General features: G+C 42.1%; 1 protein-coding gene across 8 annotated transcripts in view; it reads right to left on the bottom strand.

The window, feature by feature from the left end:
• Nucleotides 1–20,998, bottom strand: part of MLLT10 (MLLT10 histone lysine methyltransferase DOT1L cofactor) — a 250,065-nt gene extending 229,067 nt beyond the window's left edge. For 6 of the 8 annotated variants that reach the window (XM_068561136.1, XM_068561157.1, XM_068561163.1 and 3 more), the window contains exons 1-3: nt 20,691–20,769; nt 20,399–20,558; nt 17,775–17,854 (exon numbers count right to left, since the gene is read on the bottom strand). In XM_068561136.1, coding sequence (XP_068417237.1) covers nt 17,775–17,854; nt 20,399–20,558 — 240 coding nt within the window. In that variant the 5' untranslated portion in view covers nt 20,691–20,769. Of the gene's footprint in view, nt 1–17,774; nt 17,855–20,398; nt 20,559–20,690; nt 20,770–20,815 lie in introns of those variants that run through there. The other 2 variants (XM_068561150.1, XM_068561141.1) reach the window with 2 other exon arrangements.
• Nucleotides 20,999–21,269: the final 271 nt, after the last annotated feature.

The raw sequence follows: 21,269 nt of genomic DNA, 5'->3' as shown, positions 1-21,269 counted from the left end.
TTTTTTGACCATGAACCACTCTAAGAAATATGTTTTATACGGCAACCCCATATATATACACAGAATACTAAAACTGCACTGTCAATTTTTTTCTGTTCTAGTTCATTTTTTAATGCTGGTTGCTCCCCACTAAATTGATTTTATGACCCTTTTTGGAGCAACCCCCGCAGTTTGATTAGTAGTGAGCTGAATTCCTGCAAGTGTACAAGAATATTCACAAAAGTGTTCATAAATTGCAAAACACTGACAAAAATCTACATGTCCATCAACAGGAGAATGGACACTGGTGTAATTCAAATGCTGAAATCATGGAACAAAGGAAATTAATAAACTACAGCTACATGCATCAAATAGATGAATCTCAAAAACAAAATGTAAATCAAAAAAATCAATACAGCATTACTCCATTCACATGAAGTTCAAAACAGCCACAACTAAATAAAATACTGTTTAGAAGTAAAGGAAGAAGAATTAACACAAAATTCAGTAGTTTCTCCTTCAGGTGAAGAGAGGAATGTGCTCAAAGGGAGGCACACAAGAGTCAAAGGTACAGGCAAAATGCTCTCCTTATTAAGCTTGGTCGCTAAATATATGGATACTCACTTTATTATTTTAAGTGTCCATATACTGGGTACACCCTCTTTTCTTTGCATCACAGATCTTACAATTAAAAATAAGTGATGAGGGGCTTCCCTGGTGGCACAGTGGTTAAGAACCCGCCTGCAAGGCACGGGACACGGGTTTGAGCCCTGGTCCAGGAAGATCCCACATGCCATGGAGCAACTAAGCCCGGACGCCACAACTACTGAGCCTGCGCTCTATAGCCCGCGAGCCACAACTACTGAAGCCCGTGCGCCTAGATCCCATGCTCCGCAACGAGAAGCCACCGCAATGAAGGGTAGCCCCCCCTCGCCGCAACTAGAGAAAGCCCGCGCACAGCAACGAAGACCCAACACAGCCAAAAATAATCTTTTAAAAATAATAATAGGTGATGAAAATTCTACACATAAACACACACAAGTGAGAAAAGTAAATTAAAATGCACAGGGTGGGTCCAAAGAAATTAGGAGTCTTTGTTTGAATATGAGTAAAATATCAATACTCTTACGGCTTATAACGCACAGCTATTTGTACAAAGGACAAAAGAAATATATTTTGACATACATTACCCATATATCAAAGAAACACAAAGGATGGAGTGTGTTTGGCAGAGAAAACTAGCACTTCCCCCCAAAAGTTAGTCGCCAAAAGCACTCAAACATCCATAAATATTAATCATATGTTGCCAAAGAAGTGAAGAGAAAAAAAGCTTCTGAAAAGTCCTTTTTTTTTTTAAATTTATTTATTTATTTTTGCCTGCGTTGGGTCTTCGTCGCTGCGTGCAGGCTTTCTCTAGTTGCAGCGAGCAGGAGCTACCCTTTACTGCAGTGTGCGGGCTTCTCATCGCAGTGGCTTCTCATCTTGCGGAGCACAGGCTCTAGACGTGGGGGCTTCACTCGTTGTGGCACGTGGGCTCAAGTAGTTGTGGCACACGGGCTCTAGACGTGGGGGCTTCACTCGTTGTGGCACGTGGGCTCAAGTAGTTGTGGCACACGGGCTGAGCTGCTCCGGGGCATGTGGGATCTTCCCAGACCAGGGCTCAAACCCGTGTGCCCTGCGTTGGCAGGCGGATTCTTAACCACCGCACCACCAGGGAAGCCCTGGAAAGTCTTAAGTGAAATGAAACTTTCATGTACAGAGATACAGCTCATCTAAACTACCCCATCCTAATTTGTTTTTTTTTGGCCACACAGCACGGCATGCGGAACTTCCCCAAGCAGGAATCAAACCCTGTGCCCCTTGCAGTGGAAGCGTGGAGTCTTAACCACTGGACAACCAGGGAAGTGCATTCCATCCTAATTTTAAAGACAAAAGGAATCAGGTAGGAACTACGGGGGTTAAAACATACACATACAATAGCAGAAACTAATGAACCTCAGAAAAGATCCAAACATGAGGGAATAGTGGCCTTATTATTGATAATATACTTCCTAATCCTACCACACTGATGCTATTTCACTTTCTCCTATTCTAAAATAACATCAAGGACTTCCTTGATGGCACAGTGGTTAAGAATCCGCCTGCCAATGCAGGGCACAGGGGTTCGAGCCCTGGTCTGGGAAGATTCCACATGCCGCAGAGCAACTGAGCCCACACACAACTACTTAGTCTGCACACTCTGGAGCCCACGTGTCACAACTAGAGAGAAGCCCACGTGCCAAAACCAGAGAAGCCCGTGCACCGCATCGAAAGATCCCACATGCCACAATGAAGATCCTGCATGCCGCAACTAAGACCCGATGCAGCTAAATAAATAAATCAATAAATAACATCATCTCTGGAGAGCCCAGGGTTCAAAACCTGGCTTACCCACTTTTATGTGACACTGAACAAATCATTAAACCTCTCTTTGCCTCAAGTTGCCTCCTCACTAAAAAAATTTATATTAAAATAGTACCTCTATTTCATTGTCCTGTTGAGAGGGTGAAATGATGTATTCCTCTGTATTAAGCACCTGACACTACCTGGCACGTTATTAGAGCTCCATGACATTTTGCACATGAGGAAACTGAGGCTTATGAGATAAAGTTGCACAGGCATAAATCTAGTCCATCTGACTCCAAAGCCCATGATCTTAACACTACTACCATACTACTTGGATATCTCTAGATGAGATTATGGATTATGGATTTTTTTCTTTCCACTTATCTTTCTTTCTTTCCCTAATTATCAAAAATGAGCAGGCCTGCACTATACTAAAATCAGAGCAAAAATTTTTTAAGACAGAAGATAACAAATACTCTGGGCTTTGGGAGTCAGAGAACAGAAAAGCACTTGTAGCATCTGAGAATAAAATGCTGAAGTAATCTTTTGGGGTTATCTGTCTATTCATGGCTATGTGGAGGATACAGTGCAGAAAGTGAAAATAGGAGGGGTAGGGACAAGATAGATGGAAAAAGAAAAATTTACATCATGTTAGGGCAGCTATAATTTCTACTTGTCTCTAGAGCAATACCACCATAAATTTCTGACCCTACTATGTAACTACAGAACTAAATTTTTTATTGTTGGGGCCGGGGTTGGGGGGGTGGGTGGTTACCCAGCCACACCCTATGCAGAAATTACATGTGTGAGAGTGGAAATACTGCGGACCTGACAAAAGAATTTTCCCTGCACCAACAAGGTAACTAAGGAACTAAGATCCCACATGCCACTATAGGAGATTGGGAAATAACAATCATATTTGCTTTATAGGAGATAATCTTGAAATGTTGGGGAGGGGGACAGTACTGAAAGGAGAGAGGTAAAAAGACAAGGGAGAAAAGTTCACTCTAAAAATGTGTAACATGCTACCTTTTTGTAGAAAAGAAAGAAAAACAAGAGTCTATATATGTAGAAATATATACATACATGAATAAACTAGAAAAATGAATTAAAAACTAGTAACAACAGAGAAAGATGGAAAGCTAAACTGGGCAAATAAGAGGCAGGTTTAGCAGGAATAATTTTCACTGTGTATCTTTTTATATTTTCTGAACCATGTCAATATATCATCTAACCAAAAGTTACATAATTTAAGCTGTTGAAATAATCTAGACAAAAAAATAATCTAGATTATGTCAGTGACTACAGAAGTAGAGAAATTAAATTTAAGATGCCTAGGATATCTAAATAGAGATATCCAGAAGCCAACAACAAATACGGATCTAAAGGCTAGAAAATTTTTCAGGTGACAGTGATGCCTCGAGGCACCCATAAGCATGCCTAAGTTTATCTAGGGTGAGGTAATCAAACAGGCCAGAAAAGTAATCATCTAACATAAATTTTAAACAAGTAAATAAGTAATGCCAAATAGGAATCCAAAAGGCAATGTTTAAAGAGGTACAAGTAGAAAACAGTTTATCAGAAGTCATGAGAAAAGAGAGTTGCAAGAAAGATGAGTGATCAGAGTTTTAAATGCTGAAAGTAGATCAAGTATAATGAAAAGTGAAAAAAAAATTTTGAATTTGGCCATGTGAAGTTAATAGCAAAATCAATAGAGTGGTAGACTTAAGAGTCAAATGTAACAATGTGAAGAACGAATGAACAGGAACATGTGATATTTTATTTACTTATTTATACCTAAAATTTTTTTCAGAAAAGGATTTGAGGCAGACTACAAATAAAGGACCTGTATTATAATAAAAAAACAGAAAAATGAACAGTGAAAGCCAGTATGAGGGACATCCCCTGATTTAGGGAAACTGCTCTTACCCCTGACTCCAACTATGTAGTTCTAGTGAGGGTTGTCATTCATAGTACCCTCCCCACTCCAGCCACAGGGATGGTGGGTACATGATCCAAGACAGGCCAATCAGAGTCCTTCCCAGGATTCTTCAAGACAGCCCCTTCTTCTGGTAGAAGGGGCTAGGAAGATGAGAGCCAAGAGCTGCCAGCAGTCATGGTTCCAGCCTCATGAAGTAGAGAGTCTGTAGTATGAGAGAATGAAATCAACACGCAGAGAAACAGAGATAAGAGGTGAAGTCCTAAACCCCACAGGACCAGGAGGAGAAAACAAATATACTAATAATCAGATTAACATAGCTGATGTAACTAAAGACCAGATTTGGTTCTGGGCTGTCTGATAGCCAGAACAAAAAGAAAAACCGGAATACGTATCATAGAGCTATCAAAGAAGGAGGAAATATACCAGATTCTAAAGGGAGACAATTTTCCTTATGCTAAATTATTAAAAGAATTTCTTGCACATGGATTTTTATATAAGGGTCACTGAAAGACAAAACAGACAGTGTCCATAATGAGAGTGTTACAGCAAATGCTGATTTCATATGCTACTGCTTAAAATGACAATTAAGGGACTTCTCTAGCAGCCCAGTGGTTAAGACTCCTTGCTTCCACTGCAGGGGGCACGGGTTCAATGCCTGGTCGGGGAACTAAGATCCCGCATGCCACGCAGTGCGACCAAAAAAAAATTTTAAAAAAAAAACAAGACGATTAAGTTACACCTTAATCATTAAGCACAACTGAAAGGCTAGACCACAGTAGGCAGTTGAAGAAGCAGAGATACCAACTAATGGTTTTATTCTTCCAGGAAGCCTGCGAGTAAAAGGTGAAAAATGTAAAGGGAAAGTAAAATCCATGGGAAGATTCAAAAATGACTGTGAGGGCTTCCCTGGTGGCGCGGTGGTTGAGAATCTGCCTGCCAATGCAGGGGACACGGGTTCGAGCCCTGGTCTGGGAAGATCCCACATGCCGCGGAGCAACTGGGCCCGTGAGCCACAATTACTGAGCCTGCGCGTCTGGAGCCTGTGCTCTGCAACAAGAGAGGCCGCGATAACGAGAGGCCCGCGCACCACGTTGAAGAATGGCCCCCACTTGCCGCAACTAGAGAAAGCCCTCGCACAGAAACGAAGACCCAACACAGCCATAAATAAATAAATAATAAATAAATAAACCCAAAAGTTTTAAAAAAAAAAAAGAAAAAATGACTGTGAGCTGCGTGGCAAAAAATCAAGTAAAAAGGACAGACTAAAAGGTAAAACAAGACCCTGGAAGAAGTGGGAAAAGACTACATCATGAGAACAGGCAGTTAATTCCACTTGAAAACTACCTCCTCTCCTTCCGAAAACTCCACTGAATGACATTAAAAGGGCAAAATCACAAATCACAAAAGGGAAACAAACATAAAGGAAGACAACAGTTCTAAAACTTTGGAAGCTAGGAAGGAAAAGAGTAGCAAATGACTTAGCGCATGAGAAAAGGCTGCTGCAGTAAGGCAAGTCCAAAAGCAACGCGTCTCGGGCCACAAGGCGCCCCAGCTGAGGGACCTCAGGCGCCACATCATAGCGGTGGTGCACGCTGAGAGGGACGGGTTCAAGTAGGGCTCAAAACAGGACGAGGGATAAGATAAAACCTGAAAGATAATCAACGCCCCCCCCTAATCCCTTCTCTACACACTACCAGGTAACTCTCTCTCCCACAGCCGAGAAAACCGCACAAAGGGTAAACAAAAGGAAATTTGGACCTGGAGACACCAGACACATCTGAGCAAAGGCGTACTGAAATATCTAGTTCTAGATCATGAAATTCCAGCAACCAATGGCTCAAAGAATACTGGTAACCAGGTTTGTGAATCCCAAACAGATGACTGGAGGATTTTTCTCTGAATAAACTAACCAGTTGGTGGCATCCCAATAAAAGAACCCAGCTAGACACCTACAATGAAGCCAATCTGCCAACAATTTCTGCCACACACACAGAACTTCCAGTCACCTCATTAGGAGCTTGTCTTAAATTCAAATGGACGGCTACCAGTCACTAGATTTGTAAGCAAAGTCCCTAACAAGACAGGCCAAAACAAATGGTACAAAGGAACTCTGAGGAAAAGAGTCCCAGGAGCAGAAGAAAACTTCAGAACACTGAAACAAAACAAAAACAACCATCTGGTTAACATCCTCACAGAATTAAGAGAAAATATTGCACAAAAGCAGAGAATAAAAAATAAACATTCAGAAAGCATAAAAGAGCCTCTGGAAATTAAAAGTATAATAGAATTTAGAAATTTAAGTGAAAGAATGGAAAATAAAGTAAGAAACTGCCTCAGAAAATAAAACAGAAATAGATTAACTTAGATCAGTTCAAAAGGTCCAACATCCAAATAAAGAAAAATACAGAAAAAGCAAACAATGATAACAGAACTGAGGAACTGTCAAAGATAATTCCAAAAAATTCTCCCTTAACTAAACTCGTGTTCCCTAACATGATTTACCAAATTGAAAGGGCCACTGTGTGCCCAGTACGAGTGAGGGACAGCATACTAACTACCATGAGAAACAGCAGGTAAACTGGCTACAGAAAACACACTAAAGCCAGAAAGAACAATCACATACAAAGGATTAGAAATCAGAACTTCATTGGTCTTCTTAAAAGAAACACTGACAGCTAAAAAGTAATGGAGAAATATCTTCAAAATTTTGAAGGAAACTTATTTCCAACCAAGAAAGAATTCTATATTCAGGCAAACTATCCATCAAGTAAGATGGTAAAACTTTTTTCCTTTTTGGAATTTTAGAATGTATAGAAAATTGAATTTATAGACTACCTGATTCATTGAAGTGGAAAATTACATGAAGAAATGACTAGAAAGTATGCAAAGATTTAGCCTTAAATAAAGAACACAAGGAAAATGAAAATACAAGACAATTATTAATCCCAGGAAAAAAGAAAAAAAAATTAAGAAAGAAAACAATCTTAGTATGCTTTTGGCTCAGAAATAAACAAAATATTTAAATAGTCATAATAACATAAAATTTTCTGTTTAACACTCCTGACTTAACCAAAATTTGTGATATACTGAAAGACAACACCTAAAACTGATATGTCAAGAATAGCTGCTTCAGGCTTCCCTGGTGGCACAGTGATTAAGAATCCACCTGCCAATGCAGGGGACACAGGTTCAAGCCCTGGTCCGGGAAGATCCCACAAGCCACAGAGCAACTAAGCCCGTGCACCACAACTACTGAGCCTGCGTGCTGCAACTACTGAAGCCCACGTGCCTAGAGCCTGTGCTCCGCGACAAGACACCGCAATGAGAAGCCCGCACATCACAACAAAGAGTAGCCCCTGCTCGCCACAACTAGAGAAAGCCCACGCACAGCAATGAAGACCCAGTGCCACCAAAAATAAATAAATAAAAATAAATAAATAAATTTATTTTTTTAAAAAAGAATAGCTGCTTCTACATTCCTTGTCAAGAGTCATGCAGCAAGGTACTGTTTTACTGTGTGTGCAAAAGAATCTTTTGGTACTACTGACTGTGCATTTTTCACTTTGATAAACATAATTAAATCTAAACAAAAAATGGAATAAATAGGTACAATGGGCAATGTATCAATGTACCCAGTGTTTTCATTTCTCTTACTAGTTATGTAGGCAGGTTAGAAAAGGATACAAGCAAGTATTAAATGCCTACTTCACGTCAGCTGTTATGCTAAGTTTTTCTCACAGTAAAAGAAAGGAATTCAAGAAGTGAGACAATGGAAATTGGCTACTTGCTATTTTATGTATGGTGGTAAGCACTAAATCTGTTAACTTTTTAAAATCACCTCTTTCAAAGCTATAGGAACTCAGGATGCTACACTTAATTTAAAAGCAAAGAGTAGACATGAATCATCAGTAAGTGAAAAAAACGTTAGCAAATGTTAAACTTTGAAGGCATTCTATTTAAAGTATATAGGCTGGGACTTCCCTGGCAGTCCAGTGGTTAAGACTTCGCCTTACAATGCAAGGGGGTGCAAGTTCGATCCCTGGTCAGGGAGATAAGATCCCACATGCCTCACGACCAAAAAACCAAAACATAAAACTGAAGCAATACTGTAACAAATTCAATAAAGACTTTAAAAGTGGTCCACATTAAAAACAAAACTTTAAATAAATAAATAAAGCATACAGGCTAAAAAGCTCGTACAGGAATAAAACAAAAAAGTTATATATAATTTTTTTTTTTAATTTTTGGCTGTATGGGGTCTTCGTTGCTGCACGCAGGCTTTTCTCTGGTTGCGGCAAGCGGGGGCTACTCTTCACTGCGGTATGCAGGCTTCTCATCGCAGTGGCTTCTCTTGTTGCGGAGCACGGGCTCTAGGCGCACGGGCTTCAGTAGTTGTGGCACACGGGCTCAGTATTTGTGGCTTGCAGGCTCTAGAGCACAGGCTCAGTAGTTGTGGTACACAGGCTTAGTTGCTCCTCGGCATGTGGGATCTTCCAGGGCCAGGGCTCAAACCCGTGTCCCTACATTAACCACTGCGCCACCAGGGAAGCCCCTACAATACCTTTTTCAAACTGCCACTGAAGACGCCCTATCCTGGCTTCTTGTACTCATAAGTCAGAGGTATAGAAGATAAATAAATTTGAAAAAAAAAGTTTAATTGCGTAGATAAAGGTAAATCTTCTTGTGGTACAAATAGAAAAGAAATTAAAGGCTAAAAGAATCAACATTAGTTCAAGCTGAGAAAGTCAATGAAGATACCTGATCTAATATATACCTTAGAGGCTGGGGTTGACTATGACACCAGCACAGACCCTAGATGTGCTGTGTAAGGACAGGAAATGGTAAGGGCCAATCCTAACGAAGGGGAATCTATCTCAAAAAAACATGGACTGGACCACTAAAACTAGAGAAAATTCATTTAAGAGGATAACTCAGCTGGGAGGAGAACCACTTTCAACCTTACCCTTCCTTCTTTCTGCCTGGAACATCTCTCTGCAGTCACAATGACCGCCATGCTGTGACCATAGAACAATGCTGAAAATGAAAACTATCTGCTAAGGTTGGTATAGTAGAAAAACAGAGAAAGTCTGATCCTTAAAGATTTCACAGAGGGACTTCCCTGGTGGTCCAGTGGTTAGGACTCCGCGCTTCCACTACAGGGGGAACGGGTTCAATCCCTGGTCAGGGAACTAAGATCCCGCATGCCACGTGGTGCAGACTAAATAAATAAAGATCTCACAGAGCTGTCATAAAAGCTTTAAATGCATTTCTCAACTCCTTTCAAATAAGAAATTAGTAAATTTGTAAACTGCTGATCTGTAGAAGCCACTGTAATCTGGTCTTTGTTACTAGCAGCCAAAAGCAATTCTTAACAGATACAGAGCAAATGCAAAAACTTCCCTCAGTGACACCTCCACAAACCCAGGTTAGAGGACCAGGAATCCCAAGAAAAAAAACAACTCTTAAAGATTAGCTCACAGTCAAAAATTACAAAGTATGTGAAGACATCTACCACCACAGTTAAAAAACAAAACAAATGAAAGAATTGCAGAATCTCTGAGAAATTTTAAAGTAAGTATGTTTTGGGGACTTCCCTGGTGGCGCAGTGGTTAAGAATCTGCCTGCCAATGCAGAGTACACGGGTTCGAGCCCTGGTCCGGGAAGATCCCACATGCCGCGGAGCAACTAAGCCCAGACGCCACAACTACTGAGCCTGCGCTCTGGAGCCCACAAGCCACAACTACTGAGCCCATGTGCTGCAACTACTGAAGCCCGTACGCCTAGAGCCCATGCTCTGCCAACAAGAGAAGCCACTGCAATGAGAAGCACGTGCACCACAGCAAAGAGCAGCCCCACTTGCCTAAACTAGAGAAAGCCCACGCACAGCAACGAAGACCCAACACAGCCATAAATTAATTAATTAATTAATTAATTAATTTTTATAAAAAGTATGTTTTTGCCACAACTAAGAAGCCCGCATGCCGCAACAAAGATCCCACATGCCACAACTAAGACTTGGCGCAGCCAAAATAAGTAAATAATAAATATTTCTTTCTTAATAGAGTTTTTTTTTTTTTTTTTAAGTGAAAAGTTTATTCAGGCAGAAACCCACTCCATAGACAGAGCGTGGGCTGTCTCGGAAGGCAAGAGGCCAAAATAAGTTATGTTTTAAATATTCAAATAAGTAAATAAATATACTCCTTAAGACTAATAGGGACTTCCCTGGTGGCACAGTGGTTAAAGATACACCTGTCAATGCAGGGGACATGCATTCGATCCCCGGTCTGGGAAGATCCCACATGCCACGGAGCAACTAAGCCTGTGCACCATAACTACTGAGACTGCACTCTAGAGGCCGTGAGCCACAACTACTGAAGCCCGCACGCCTAGAACCCATGCTCCACAACAAGAAGCCACCACAATGAGAAGCCCGTGCATCGCAACTAAGAGTAGCCCCCACTCGCCGCAACTACAGAAAGCCCACGTGCAACAACGAAGACCCAAAGCAACCAAAAATAAATAACTAAATAAAACTGATTCTTTAAAAAAAAAATAAGGTGGAATTAAAATATAAACAACAATAAAACTGATTTTGCAAGGTAAAGAGAGTGAACACAAGGTGTCCTACGGTCCTTGGTTTTGTTCAAAAGGAGTACAAAGATTAATCTTAGGGCTTCCCTGGTGGCGCAGCGGTTAAGAATCTGCCTGCCAATGCAGGGGACACGGGTTCAAGCCCTGGCCCAGGAAGATCCGGAGCAACGCCCCGGAGCAACTAAGCCCGTGAGCCACAACTACTGAGACTGCGCTCTAGAGCCCGCGAGCCACAACTACTGACCCCGCATGCCACAACTACTGAAGCCCGCGTGCCTAGAGCCTGTGTTCTGCACGCAACAAGAGAAGCCACTGCAATGAGAAGCCCGCGCAACGCCACGAAGAGTAGCCCCCGCTCACCACAACTAGAGAAAGCCCCGCGCATAGCAACAAAGACCCAATGCAGCCAAAATTAATTAATTAATTAATTTTTTTAAAAAAAGAAAAGATTAATCTTAGACTCACAGAAAAAATATAAAGCATGTACATTAAAATATTAAGGGCAATCACTAGAAGAAAAGAAATGGAACATATAACCTCCAAATCAGACCAGATTTTTTAAAAAAAGAATAAAGAACAATCACTCCAACTGAAGAAAAAAAAAGAGGAAAAAATATAAGCATGGTAAATATATAACACAAAATAAAAATTTAAGAAGTAAGCCCAAATGTATCAGTCATTACTATAAATGTAAACAAATAATCTGTAATGCATGTTAATACAGATTCTTAGACTATATTTTTTTTAAAAAACCAAGCTTCACTATATTTACAAGGATGTTCACTGCAGCACTATTTGTGATTATGAAAAATTGGAAACCTAAATGACAATCAATAAAGGAATTAAATAAATTACAGTACATTCTGTGACACAATACTAAAAAGCAGATAAAAAGAACGAACTAGATCAATATATCCGTGTAGTGATGTCACAAGTAGCTATGTCACAAATCACAGAACACATATATAGAATTTACCATTCCTGTAAAATAATACACTACTTGGTGGTGTGTATGGATATATGCGTGTAGTAACAAGGATTAAAACATGGATGGTAATACATATATACAATGGACTATTAGTCTTAAAAACAAGGAAATTCTGCCATCTGTGACAACATAGATGGACCCTGAAGGCATTATGCTAAATGAAACAAGTCAGACAGAGAAAACAAATACTATATGATCCCACTCATATATGGAACCTAAAAAAACCAAACTCAGAAACAGAGAACAGATTGGTGGTTGCCAGAGGCAGTGGGTAGTGGGTTGGGGGAAATGGGTGAACGTGGTCAAAAGGCACAAACTTCCAGTTATAAAATAAGTGAGCTCTGGGGGTGTAATGTACAGCATGGTGACTGTAGTTAACAACACTGTATTGTGTATTTGAAAGCTGCTAAGAATAAATCTTAAAAGTTCTCATCAAAAGAAAAAACAATTTGCAACTAGGTGAGGTGATGGATGTTAACTAAACCCTCTGTGGTGCTCATTTTGCAATATATACATATATCAAATCATTATGTTGTACACCTTAAACATTCTGGTGTTACATATCAATTATAGCTCAATAAAACTGGCAAGAAAAAAATATAGAGAAACTGGCCCCACAGACATTAACAGGGTAATGGCTGACCCAGACTGGGGAGAATACAAATAGTACTTCAACTTAATTTTTTAATTTATTGTTCTTTTTAAGCAGAAGGGAAGATTTGAAGCAAATATGAAGAATGGACATTTGTTCATTCTGGGTAGGGAACACACAGTCATTTTATGTTTTATACTGCTCAGAACTACTTGTGATAATCAAATGCATATTAATATAATTTTAATTTGTAGAATTAAATCTAAATATATACTTAGTGTGATTGTTTTTCATATGGTTTTACAGATTTATAGTAATTTATTTGCATTATGTATGCTCAATAAGAAAAAATTTAAAAATAAAATAGTGCATCCCTAGATCAATCCCTAAAGCCCTGGTTTTGAGTTCATCCAGTGGTTCCTCCCTAACAATGTAAAAAGCCAGGAAGAACTGCAATAAAAAGAGGCAGAGCAATAGAAGAAAGTTACAGCTCACCTCCTGGAGGAAAGGAATCATCTTTCATTTAGAGCAAGAAGAGCAAGACCTAAACAATGCAAATTCTTAATGGGTTTTTGGCCATTTTATTTTTTACACAATCCACTGTCAACACATTTTCCAAGTAGAATAATTAAATATCTAAAATATCCTCTCTCTGTATCCCATTAAAATTGTATAAGTAGGTAAAATTTCTAATAAATCTCTTCAGCCTGTGGTAGTTACGAACAGATACACAATAAACACAAAAACAGTCATCAGAACTTCCCTGGTGGCACAGTGGTTAAGAATCCACCTGCCAATGCAGGGGACATGGGTTTGATCCCTGATCCAGGAAGATCCCACATGCCGTGGAGCAACTAAGCCCGGGTGCCACAACTACTGAAGCTTGCGCGCCTAGAGCCTGTGCTCCGTAACAAGAGAAGCCACTGCAATGAGACACCCACGTGACGCAACAAAGAGTAGCCCCTGCTCGCCGCAACTAGAGAAAGCCCACACACAGCAATGAAGACCCAACGCAGCCAAAAATAAATAAAATAAATAAATTTACTTTTTAAAAATGTTAATTAAAAAAAAAAAAGAACACATACACATTAAATACAAAAACAAAAACAGTCATCAGAACTTCCCTGGTGGCACAGTGGTTAAGAATCCACCTGCCAATGCAGGGGACATGGGTTTGATCCCTGACCCAGGAAGATCCCACATGCCACGGAACAACTAAGCCCATGCGCCACAACTACTGAGTCTGCGCTCTAGAGCCAGCGAGCCACAACTACGGAGCCCGCGCACCACAACTACTGAAGCCTGCGCGCCTAGAACCCAGGCTCCGCAACAAGAGAAGCCACCGCAGGAAGAAGCCTGCGCATCGCAACAAAGAGTAGCCCCTCTTGCCGCAACTAGAGAAAACCCACACACAGCAACAAAGGCCCAACGCAGCCAAAAATAAATAAATAAATTTATTAAAGGAAAAAAAAACAGTCATCAATGAGTGTTTTAACGTCTAACCACGGGACTTCCCTGGTGGTGCAGTGGTTAAGAAGCCACCTGCCAATGCGGGGGACACGGGTTCGAGCCCTGGTCCAGGAAGATCCCACATGCCGCAGAGCAACTAAGCCCGTGTGCCACAACTACTGAGCCTGTGCTCTAGAGCCCGCAAGCCGCAACTACTGCAGCCCGCGTGCCTAGAGCCCGTGCTCCGCAACAAGAGAAGCCACCACAATGAGAAGCCTGCGCACCGCAAGGAAGAGTAGCTCCCGCTCACCGCAACTAGGGGAAAGCCCACCACAGCAACAAAGACCCAATGCAGACAAAAATAAAATAAATAAATTTATTTTAAAAAAAAAAAACTCTAACCACTGTGACAGCAGTTAGTAAACAATGAAGTCTAATGAAAATATTTCAGTAAAAATAAATATTCAGTAAAAATTCTTGGGCTTCCCTGGTGGCACAGTTTCACTTGAGTGTTTTTTCTGAACAATGAATGCCTAACAAAGAGCTTCCCTTAAAAACCAACCAAACTTTCCCTCAATTCCCCATCTACTTTTATTTCCCTCTTTCCTTATTTTCAACATTCAATCTAACCCTACAATCCTTACTCTTTTCGATGCCCTATCATGAGGGTTCTGCCCAAACCAGAGAACTACAACTGCTGTCTCAAGTACTTGTCTTAGTCCTTCAGCATCCTTGGCAGCAATGTCACTATCAAAAACTCTTTCTTAAAAAAAAAAATTGTGGATTTCCCTGGTGGCGCAGCAGCTAAGAATCCACCTGCCACTGCAGGGGACACAGGTTCCAGCCCTGGTCCGGGAAGATCCCGCGTGCCACGGAGCGACTAAGCCCGTGTGCCACAACTACTGAGCCTGCGCTCTACAGCCTGCGCGCCACAACTACTGAAGCCCGTGCGCCTAGAGCCCGTGCTCCACAACAAGAAAAGCCACCGGAATGAGAAGACGGTGCACCACAACAAAGAGTAGCCCCTGCTCGCCATAACTAGGGAAAGCCCACGCGCAGCAACAAAGACCCAACGCGGTCAAAAATAAATTAATTAAAAAAACAAATTAAAAATAAAATGCGTATAGAATGTTAATATTTAAAAAAAACAAAAAAACAAAAACTGTCTTTGTTGCTACTGGACCCTGCAGGTTCTCCTTTCCTGACAGTTCATGTATCCATCCTTGGAAACTCGTTCTTACTCTCCCAAATGTGAACATTCACCATAGTTCTGTCTTCACTCTTCTTTTCTCTAACAAAAAATGTCACTTGTTTCCCAATCTTCCTTCTACGCAGCTCCAAGTCTAACTTGTCTTCATTACTTTAACCCTAAATTTCCAATGAAAAATCCTAGTGGCATCAAAACCAACATGCCCAAAACAGAACTTTCCTTACTCTTCAAATTTGCTCTCCTTCCTTTGTTACTGTTAATGGTATCACCATTCCAGAGTGCTCAACCTTGACATCTCAGAATCATCTCTGATTATTCCCTTTCCTTCACCCCACATCCATTTCTGTCATTTCCTCCTTCAAAATGCTCCCTCTCTTCCTTTCTACTCCCTCCCTTTCTACTCTCACATTTTTATAGTAACAGCATCCTAAGACTTTCAGTTTCTAACCTCCCCTTTCAAAGCCATTCTATATACAACCAAACTTCTTGTCTAAAAATACTGCTTTATTGTTCTGGATTTTTACTCCTCAGTATCTGTGAAGGTACCACCAGTTCATAATTCCCCCTCTTCTGAAAAGTGAGCTATCCCAAACCCACAGAGATCTCCCTGTGTCTGAGCAACTCAACCCTATTGTCTAGCCATGGCTAGCTAACTGGTCCAGAACTAGACAAGCCAAGGCAGTTTTTTCTCCCCCAAAAGGAACATGAGATTCGCACTGCAATTTAGCCTCTTGAGACAGGAGACAGAAAATATTAAGAGCTGAAGTGTATGGCCATCTTTCACCACAGGAGGCAATATACAACACCTTGGTTGAGAGCTTCATCACAGCCCAGACTCCAACTAGATATGTATTTCTCTTAAAACTACGCTATCTTTATCTATGAAATGAAAGTAACAGAATATCTACCTCATATATTTGATAGGTAAAGAAAATAATTGGTATAGAACATTCAGCACAGTATCTGACAAATGGTAAACAATCAAAAAAGTTAACTATTGATTTTTGGAGTAAGTAGCAGAGAAAATCTGCAGAAAGGAAAAGAATGAAGCAGACACACAGAGAAAAGCAGAAATAATATTAAAACTAATTCCATTCCCGTTCTAATTCATGGGTACACTTTCAGGTTAGGTTTCTTGGCTACTATATCCTTATAACAAAATGCCCTTTCTTTGCTTATTTAAGCTTGGAATGAGTTTTTGTTTTTTACAAACAACCCTACCTTGTATAATTGTACACTACAGGAATTTAGAAGACGCTGTGCCTCTTCTTTCATTAACGACCCCCACCATCCTACCAAATAAAGCTAAAATAAAATGGGTCCTCCAATATACCTTTATATACCTTTTAAGATAAATACCTTATTCACCTGAATATCCTGACCATGACTTCAGAGAGGAAAAAGAAATAGAAAACAGGCAACAAGTGGCATTTGAGGCAAATAACACTGCCATTTTACCACTCCCCATTCACCTCTTTATCCTCCCTCTCTTTATGCCCACTTTCCTATTTTCTAATCTTTCTCTGGCCATGAATCTACTGTGACATCCCCTGGAAGAGCCTCACCTTACTGTCAGTGTTTACTAACAAATTAAAGTATAACTTCCTTTGCTTGGTGACCCATCAACCCCAAACCATAACATGCTACAAAGAGGAAAAAAGACAGAGTAAACCTATACATACTTTAAGTCCTAAAATTTTCATGATTAATTTCATCCTCCACTTGCCAGTTCCCGTTTCTGTAATGCTAGAATAGCTGAAACTCTGGTACAGTGCATTCCCACACACAAAGGAAACACATCAACAGAATACTGCTCTGAGTTTCACAATCCTATAGAAGCTACTCAGCCACTATTTCTGATCAAAAATTGCCCAGACAAAAATAAAAGCTTCTGTTCTTACTATCCATGTAGGTAGAGAAGTTGAAATATTTGTTTTCTACCTTCTGTCACATTCTCTAGTCAACAACAAAAGGAAGAAACTATCACACTGCAAATGGTAATACTTTCATGTGATTAATGAAGATTAAATCTTTTTTTCCCTCATATTTCTAGAAGTTCAACTGGAAAAATGATTTTGGCCATAAAGAATAAACATTCCTCCCTCATTCTTACAGAAGGTTTACAGAAGTGTTCAGAAAGAAGGTTAGCCAGCCAAGTCAAAAAAAAGGAAGATTTTTATGTTGCTTTGCCAAAGGGACTGAATGTCTGAAAATACTGAGCAAAGTTAAACTGTACATATGTATAGGTATAGTAAAAAGAAATGTGAATCATTAAACACTTTTTTTTAACTCAGTAAACAGAACCTAGCAAAATTATCTCAATATAACTTACTTATGTCCTACTGCCATTATATTCCAACTATGATTAGCCAATTTAACCCCCAAACCAGTAGGCAGGGCTAAGAAAACCCAAATACAACTTTATATTTTACCTGTTCTAAGCATCCATCAGTATATACTTATGTGATTCAATTTGTTTTTCAGATCTTATAAAACCAGTTTAAAACTATAAGTCAATACTTGGCCCAAATTCAATATTTGAACAAAAGACTGAAAACCCTTCAAACTGAAACATGAGTGTGTAGCATCCTAAACTACTCACTGAAGTACTTTAATGTTTTTGATAAACAGTCCTTACCACTCTGGCTGCTCTCTCCTGAGATTCACATTTCCTGCAAAACCATGGTCCAGTGGGTACTTGAACAATGCCATAGCAAGCTGTTGGGAAATAAATGTTTTAAAGTAAGTTAAGATTTGAATTATGGAAAATCAAATACCCTTTCAAAGCCCTATTAAAGTAATTACCTCTGAAACTATTCACATAAACCACCTGCTTTGTAAAGAACTAAAACATGCTATATTTATGTTTATAACTTATCACCTAGCTAAAATTGACATTTTAACTAAATATTAGAAAAATAATCTTTTTCTATTTCAATTAAAAAGTATAAACATCACAGAATTTTTTCTTTTATAACAGAAAAATATTAGATAAAATTTAACACTTTTCTTTACATGGAATAACTCTAATTAATTAATTCATTCCTATATCCTGAAGTTTAAATAGCAAGCATTTTAGATACATGAAAGTGAAAATTATTTCTGAATCACCTTTCAAAACAAATAAGACATTACAGGAAAGAAAATGAAATGTAATGTTAAATATAAAATGCTTCTATTTAAATAAAGTGTCCAGAATAGACATTTGTCTGTCTATAAAGACAGAAGGTACATTAGTGGTTGTCTAGGACTGGGGGAGTTAGGAAGAAATGGGGAATAACTGTTAACAGGTCCAAGGTTTCTTATCAGGGTGATGAAAATGTTCTAAAATTGACTGTAGTAACACATCCAAAACTGTGAATACTAAAAACCAGTGAATTGTACACTTTAAGTAGGTTAATTGTATGGTATGTGAGTTACATCTCAATAAACCCATCAGAAAAAAAAAGGAAACTACACGTTCATTTCTAATATATAATGTTAACGTTCCAACAAGTGATCTGTATATCACACATCCAAATCACAGTCTAGTTGCGTACAAAATTGTTTTTATATTAACATTTACCTAACTCAAAATTTAACATTTTCCCAAAAACCTAAAAACACTAATATCCAACTGACATCCTCTTGAATGAGCTTGCTCAGAGGTAACTTGAAAATATATCAAATATTGGAAAGCACTTAAAGAATATAAAATCAGCACAAATTTTTAAAACTCCAAAAGCTAAACTTCTAATCCCTTTTAAAATGTATCGGAGTAAAAATATTCTATCAGCCAAGAAATACAGCATCAGAGCCCAAAAACTTATAGTTTAATTCAGAAATACTTCTAGAAAGGAAATTTTAACACTTAAATGAACACTTTCTAAATTGGGAGATGAGACTACTTAGCATCATATCATCCAATTCAAAAGAAATACCTCTACAAGTGCCAATGAACACTATAACGGAAATACACTATACCAGTTCTGAGACCTTAAGTACCTAGTTTGAATACACATGGTTTTCACTCCTTAGAAGAGTAAGGTGTGCAACTCTGCCCTTCTTTAAAAGAACTGGGGATACATGCATGTTCAGGTTCGGTTATTCACTATCTCCTAAGTCCCCCTTGCCGGTTCTGAGATTCCGTTCTATAAAGAATAGAGTTTAGTCCCTTACGCTCAGGCTTTCTCTCGTTTAGTAGCGCCCGATCCACTACTGAACCTCTGCCTCACTCAACGCCAGATTCAGAAACGGGAAGGGGGGGCGGGTTGGTGCACAACAAGGGGAGTACAGGAGCCACCAAAAAAGTGACCTGTTTTTCGGCCCCAAAATTTTCAGCCTCAATTCCTTACCACGTGAAATGGAAAAAGTCAGAACCTTCAAACGGCCAGAAAACTACCTTAACTAGTGTCCTCGGCTTTTCTGTATATCCCCAAAACTCACCTAATGAAAACACCCAGAAATAAACTAAGATGCTCCCCGAGTCACCGGCGGCGCCACCACCTCCTCTTCTGTCCAGTCACTGACGCTGAGGAAGGGGCCCGAGGCGGCCACTCAACAGCCTCATCCACCACCCCGAGCAGCTCAGCCCAGCCGCGCCCGCGGCGGCGCGACTGCGGCGACGGCCTTCCGCCTCTTCTCCGCGGGAAGCTCCAGTCCGCAGGAGCGGCAGCAAGGTCTCGGCCAGAAAGCTTGGGGTGCGGCAGCCGGCGCCCTCCCCCCCGCCCCCAAATCTAAAGCGGCAGGGCAGACACCCGAGCTCCCGATCCGCCCCGGCGCCGCGCGCCGCGCTCCCGAGCCCGACTCCATGGTACAGGAAGTCTCCAGACACTGCGGCAGACGAGGCGGCGGGAGGGGGAGGGAGCTCCCCACTCCCCAACCCGAACCCACAGCCGCGGGGCCACGGCCGAGGGGCGCGCGCCCGGGCCCCGACACCCCCTCGCCGCCGACCCCCGCCTCCGAGAGTCCGCAGACCCGCGGCTACGGGCGCAGGCGGCGGCCGAATGACACTTGAGAGAGTGAGCGCAGCATCACATGACAGTCCAGGCCACACACACTTTCTCCCACATGCGCAGCCCACACCCCTTCCGCCCCGCAGCCGACCCTCCGAGTCAATCCCCGGCCGCGGAACGGGGCGGGGGCGGGGGCGGGGGCGGGGGCGGGAGCGGGGGCGGGGCGGGGGGAGGGGCGGGAGGGGAACTGGCAGTTGCTGCCAAGGTGGGGGAAGCGGTGACGGTTGGGAGAGGCCGGGTTCGGCCCGGCGGGCGGTTGGGTGTTTACCTTGATGCACCGCGACGCTGCAGCCGTGCCCGTCGCAATAAACCAGCGGGTTCTCGGCCCAGCCTCTCTCGTCTGAGCAAACGCAACAGCCTCCAATCATCTCCTTCATACTATGGGAGACCTCGTCCTCCAGTGACACGGGCCGGTCGCTAGAGACCATCTAAGAGGGAGTTGGGGGGGACCATTAAAAAACACAAGCAAGCCAATGAGTGCTTCCCACCGCCCAGTCCCCCGCGCCCCCACTCCCTTCCCGGCGCCCCGGCCCCCGCCCGCCGCTCGGCCGCTCGCTCACTCGGGCTTTGCCGCTCAGTCACTCACGTTCCGCACAGGAGTCAGGAGCCATGTCCTTGCTGACTCCCCCCACCTCCCCTCCACCGCCTCCTCCGCCTCCTCCTCCTCGTCTTCTTCCCTCCCCACCTCCACCCGGCGGCTAACGCTGGAGCCCAGAGAGGGCACACATAATCAAGTAGGCCTCCGCACAGGCGCACTGGGGGGGCTCCCGCTGGGCCAGGGGCAGCGAGGGAGGGGAAGGGGGTTGCGCTTCCTCCTCCGAGCGTCACTCGGCGTGCGCGCCCGCCCGGCGGCCGGCGTGAAGGAAAAGGCCCGGGAGAGGCGAGGCCTGCGTGCGCGCCGCCGCGTCCGGCCGGCAGCCCGGGCCTGCCTCCCGGCCCCGTCCCCTCCCCCGCGCCGCTCGCAGCCGCCGAGGTGTGCTGGGGGAGCGGGGGCTAGGGGAGCCCGCGGCGCGCCGAGGCCGGAACTAGCCAACTGGAGGGCGCGGGGGCGCGCACGCGGGGGCGGGGACGTTAGGGCTGCCTTCTGCAGCGCCGGCCGCGCGGGCTGCGTGTGCACGTAGCGAAGAGGCCTCGGCGGG

Source organism: Eschrichtius robustus, chromosome 1 (genome assembly GCF_028021215.1).
Source record: "Eschrichtius robustus isolate mEscRob2 chromosome 1, mEscRob2.pri, whole genome shotgun sequence".
In the NCBI taxonomy this organism is placed as follows: domain Eukaryota; kingdom Metazoa; phylum Chordata; class Mammalia; order Artiodactyla; family Eschrichtiidae; genus Eschrichtius; species Eschrichtius robustus.
The sequence above is the reverse complement of the archived record's forward strand: the minus strand, read 5'-3'. Positions and strand labels throughout refer to the sequence as shown.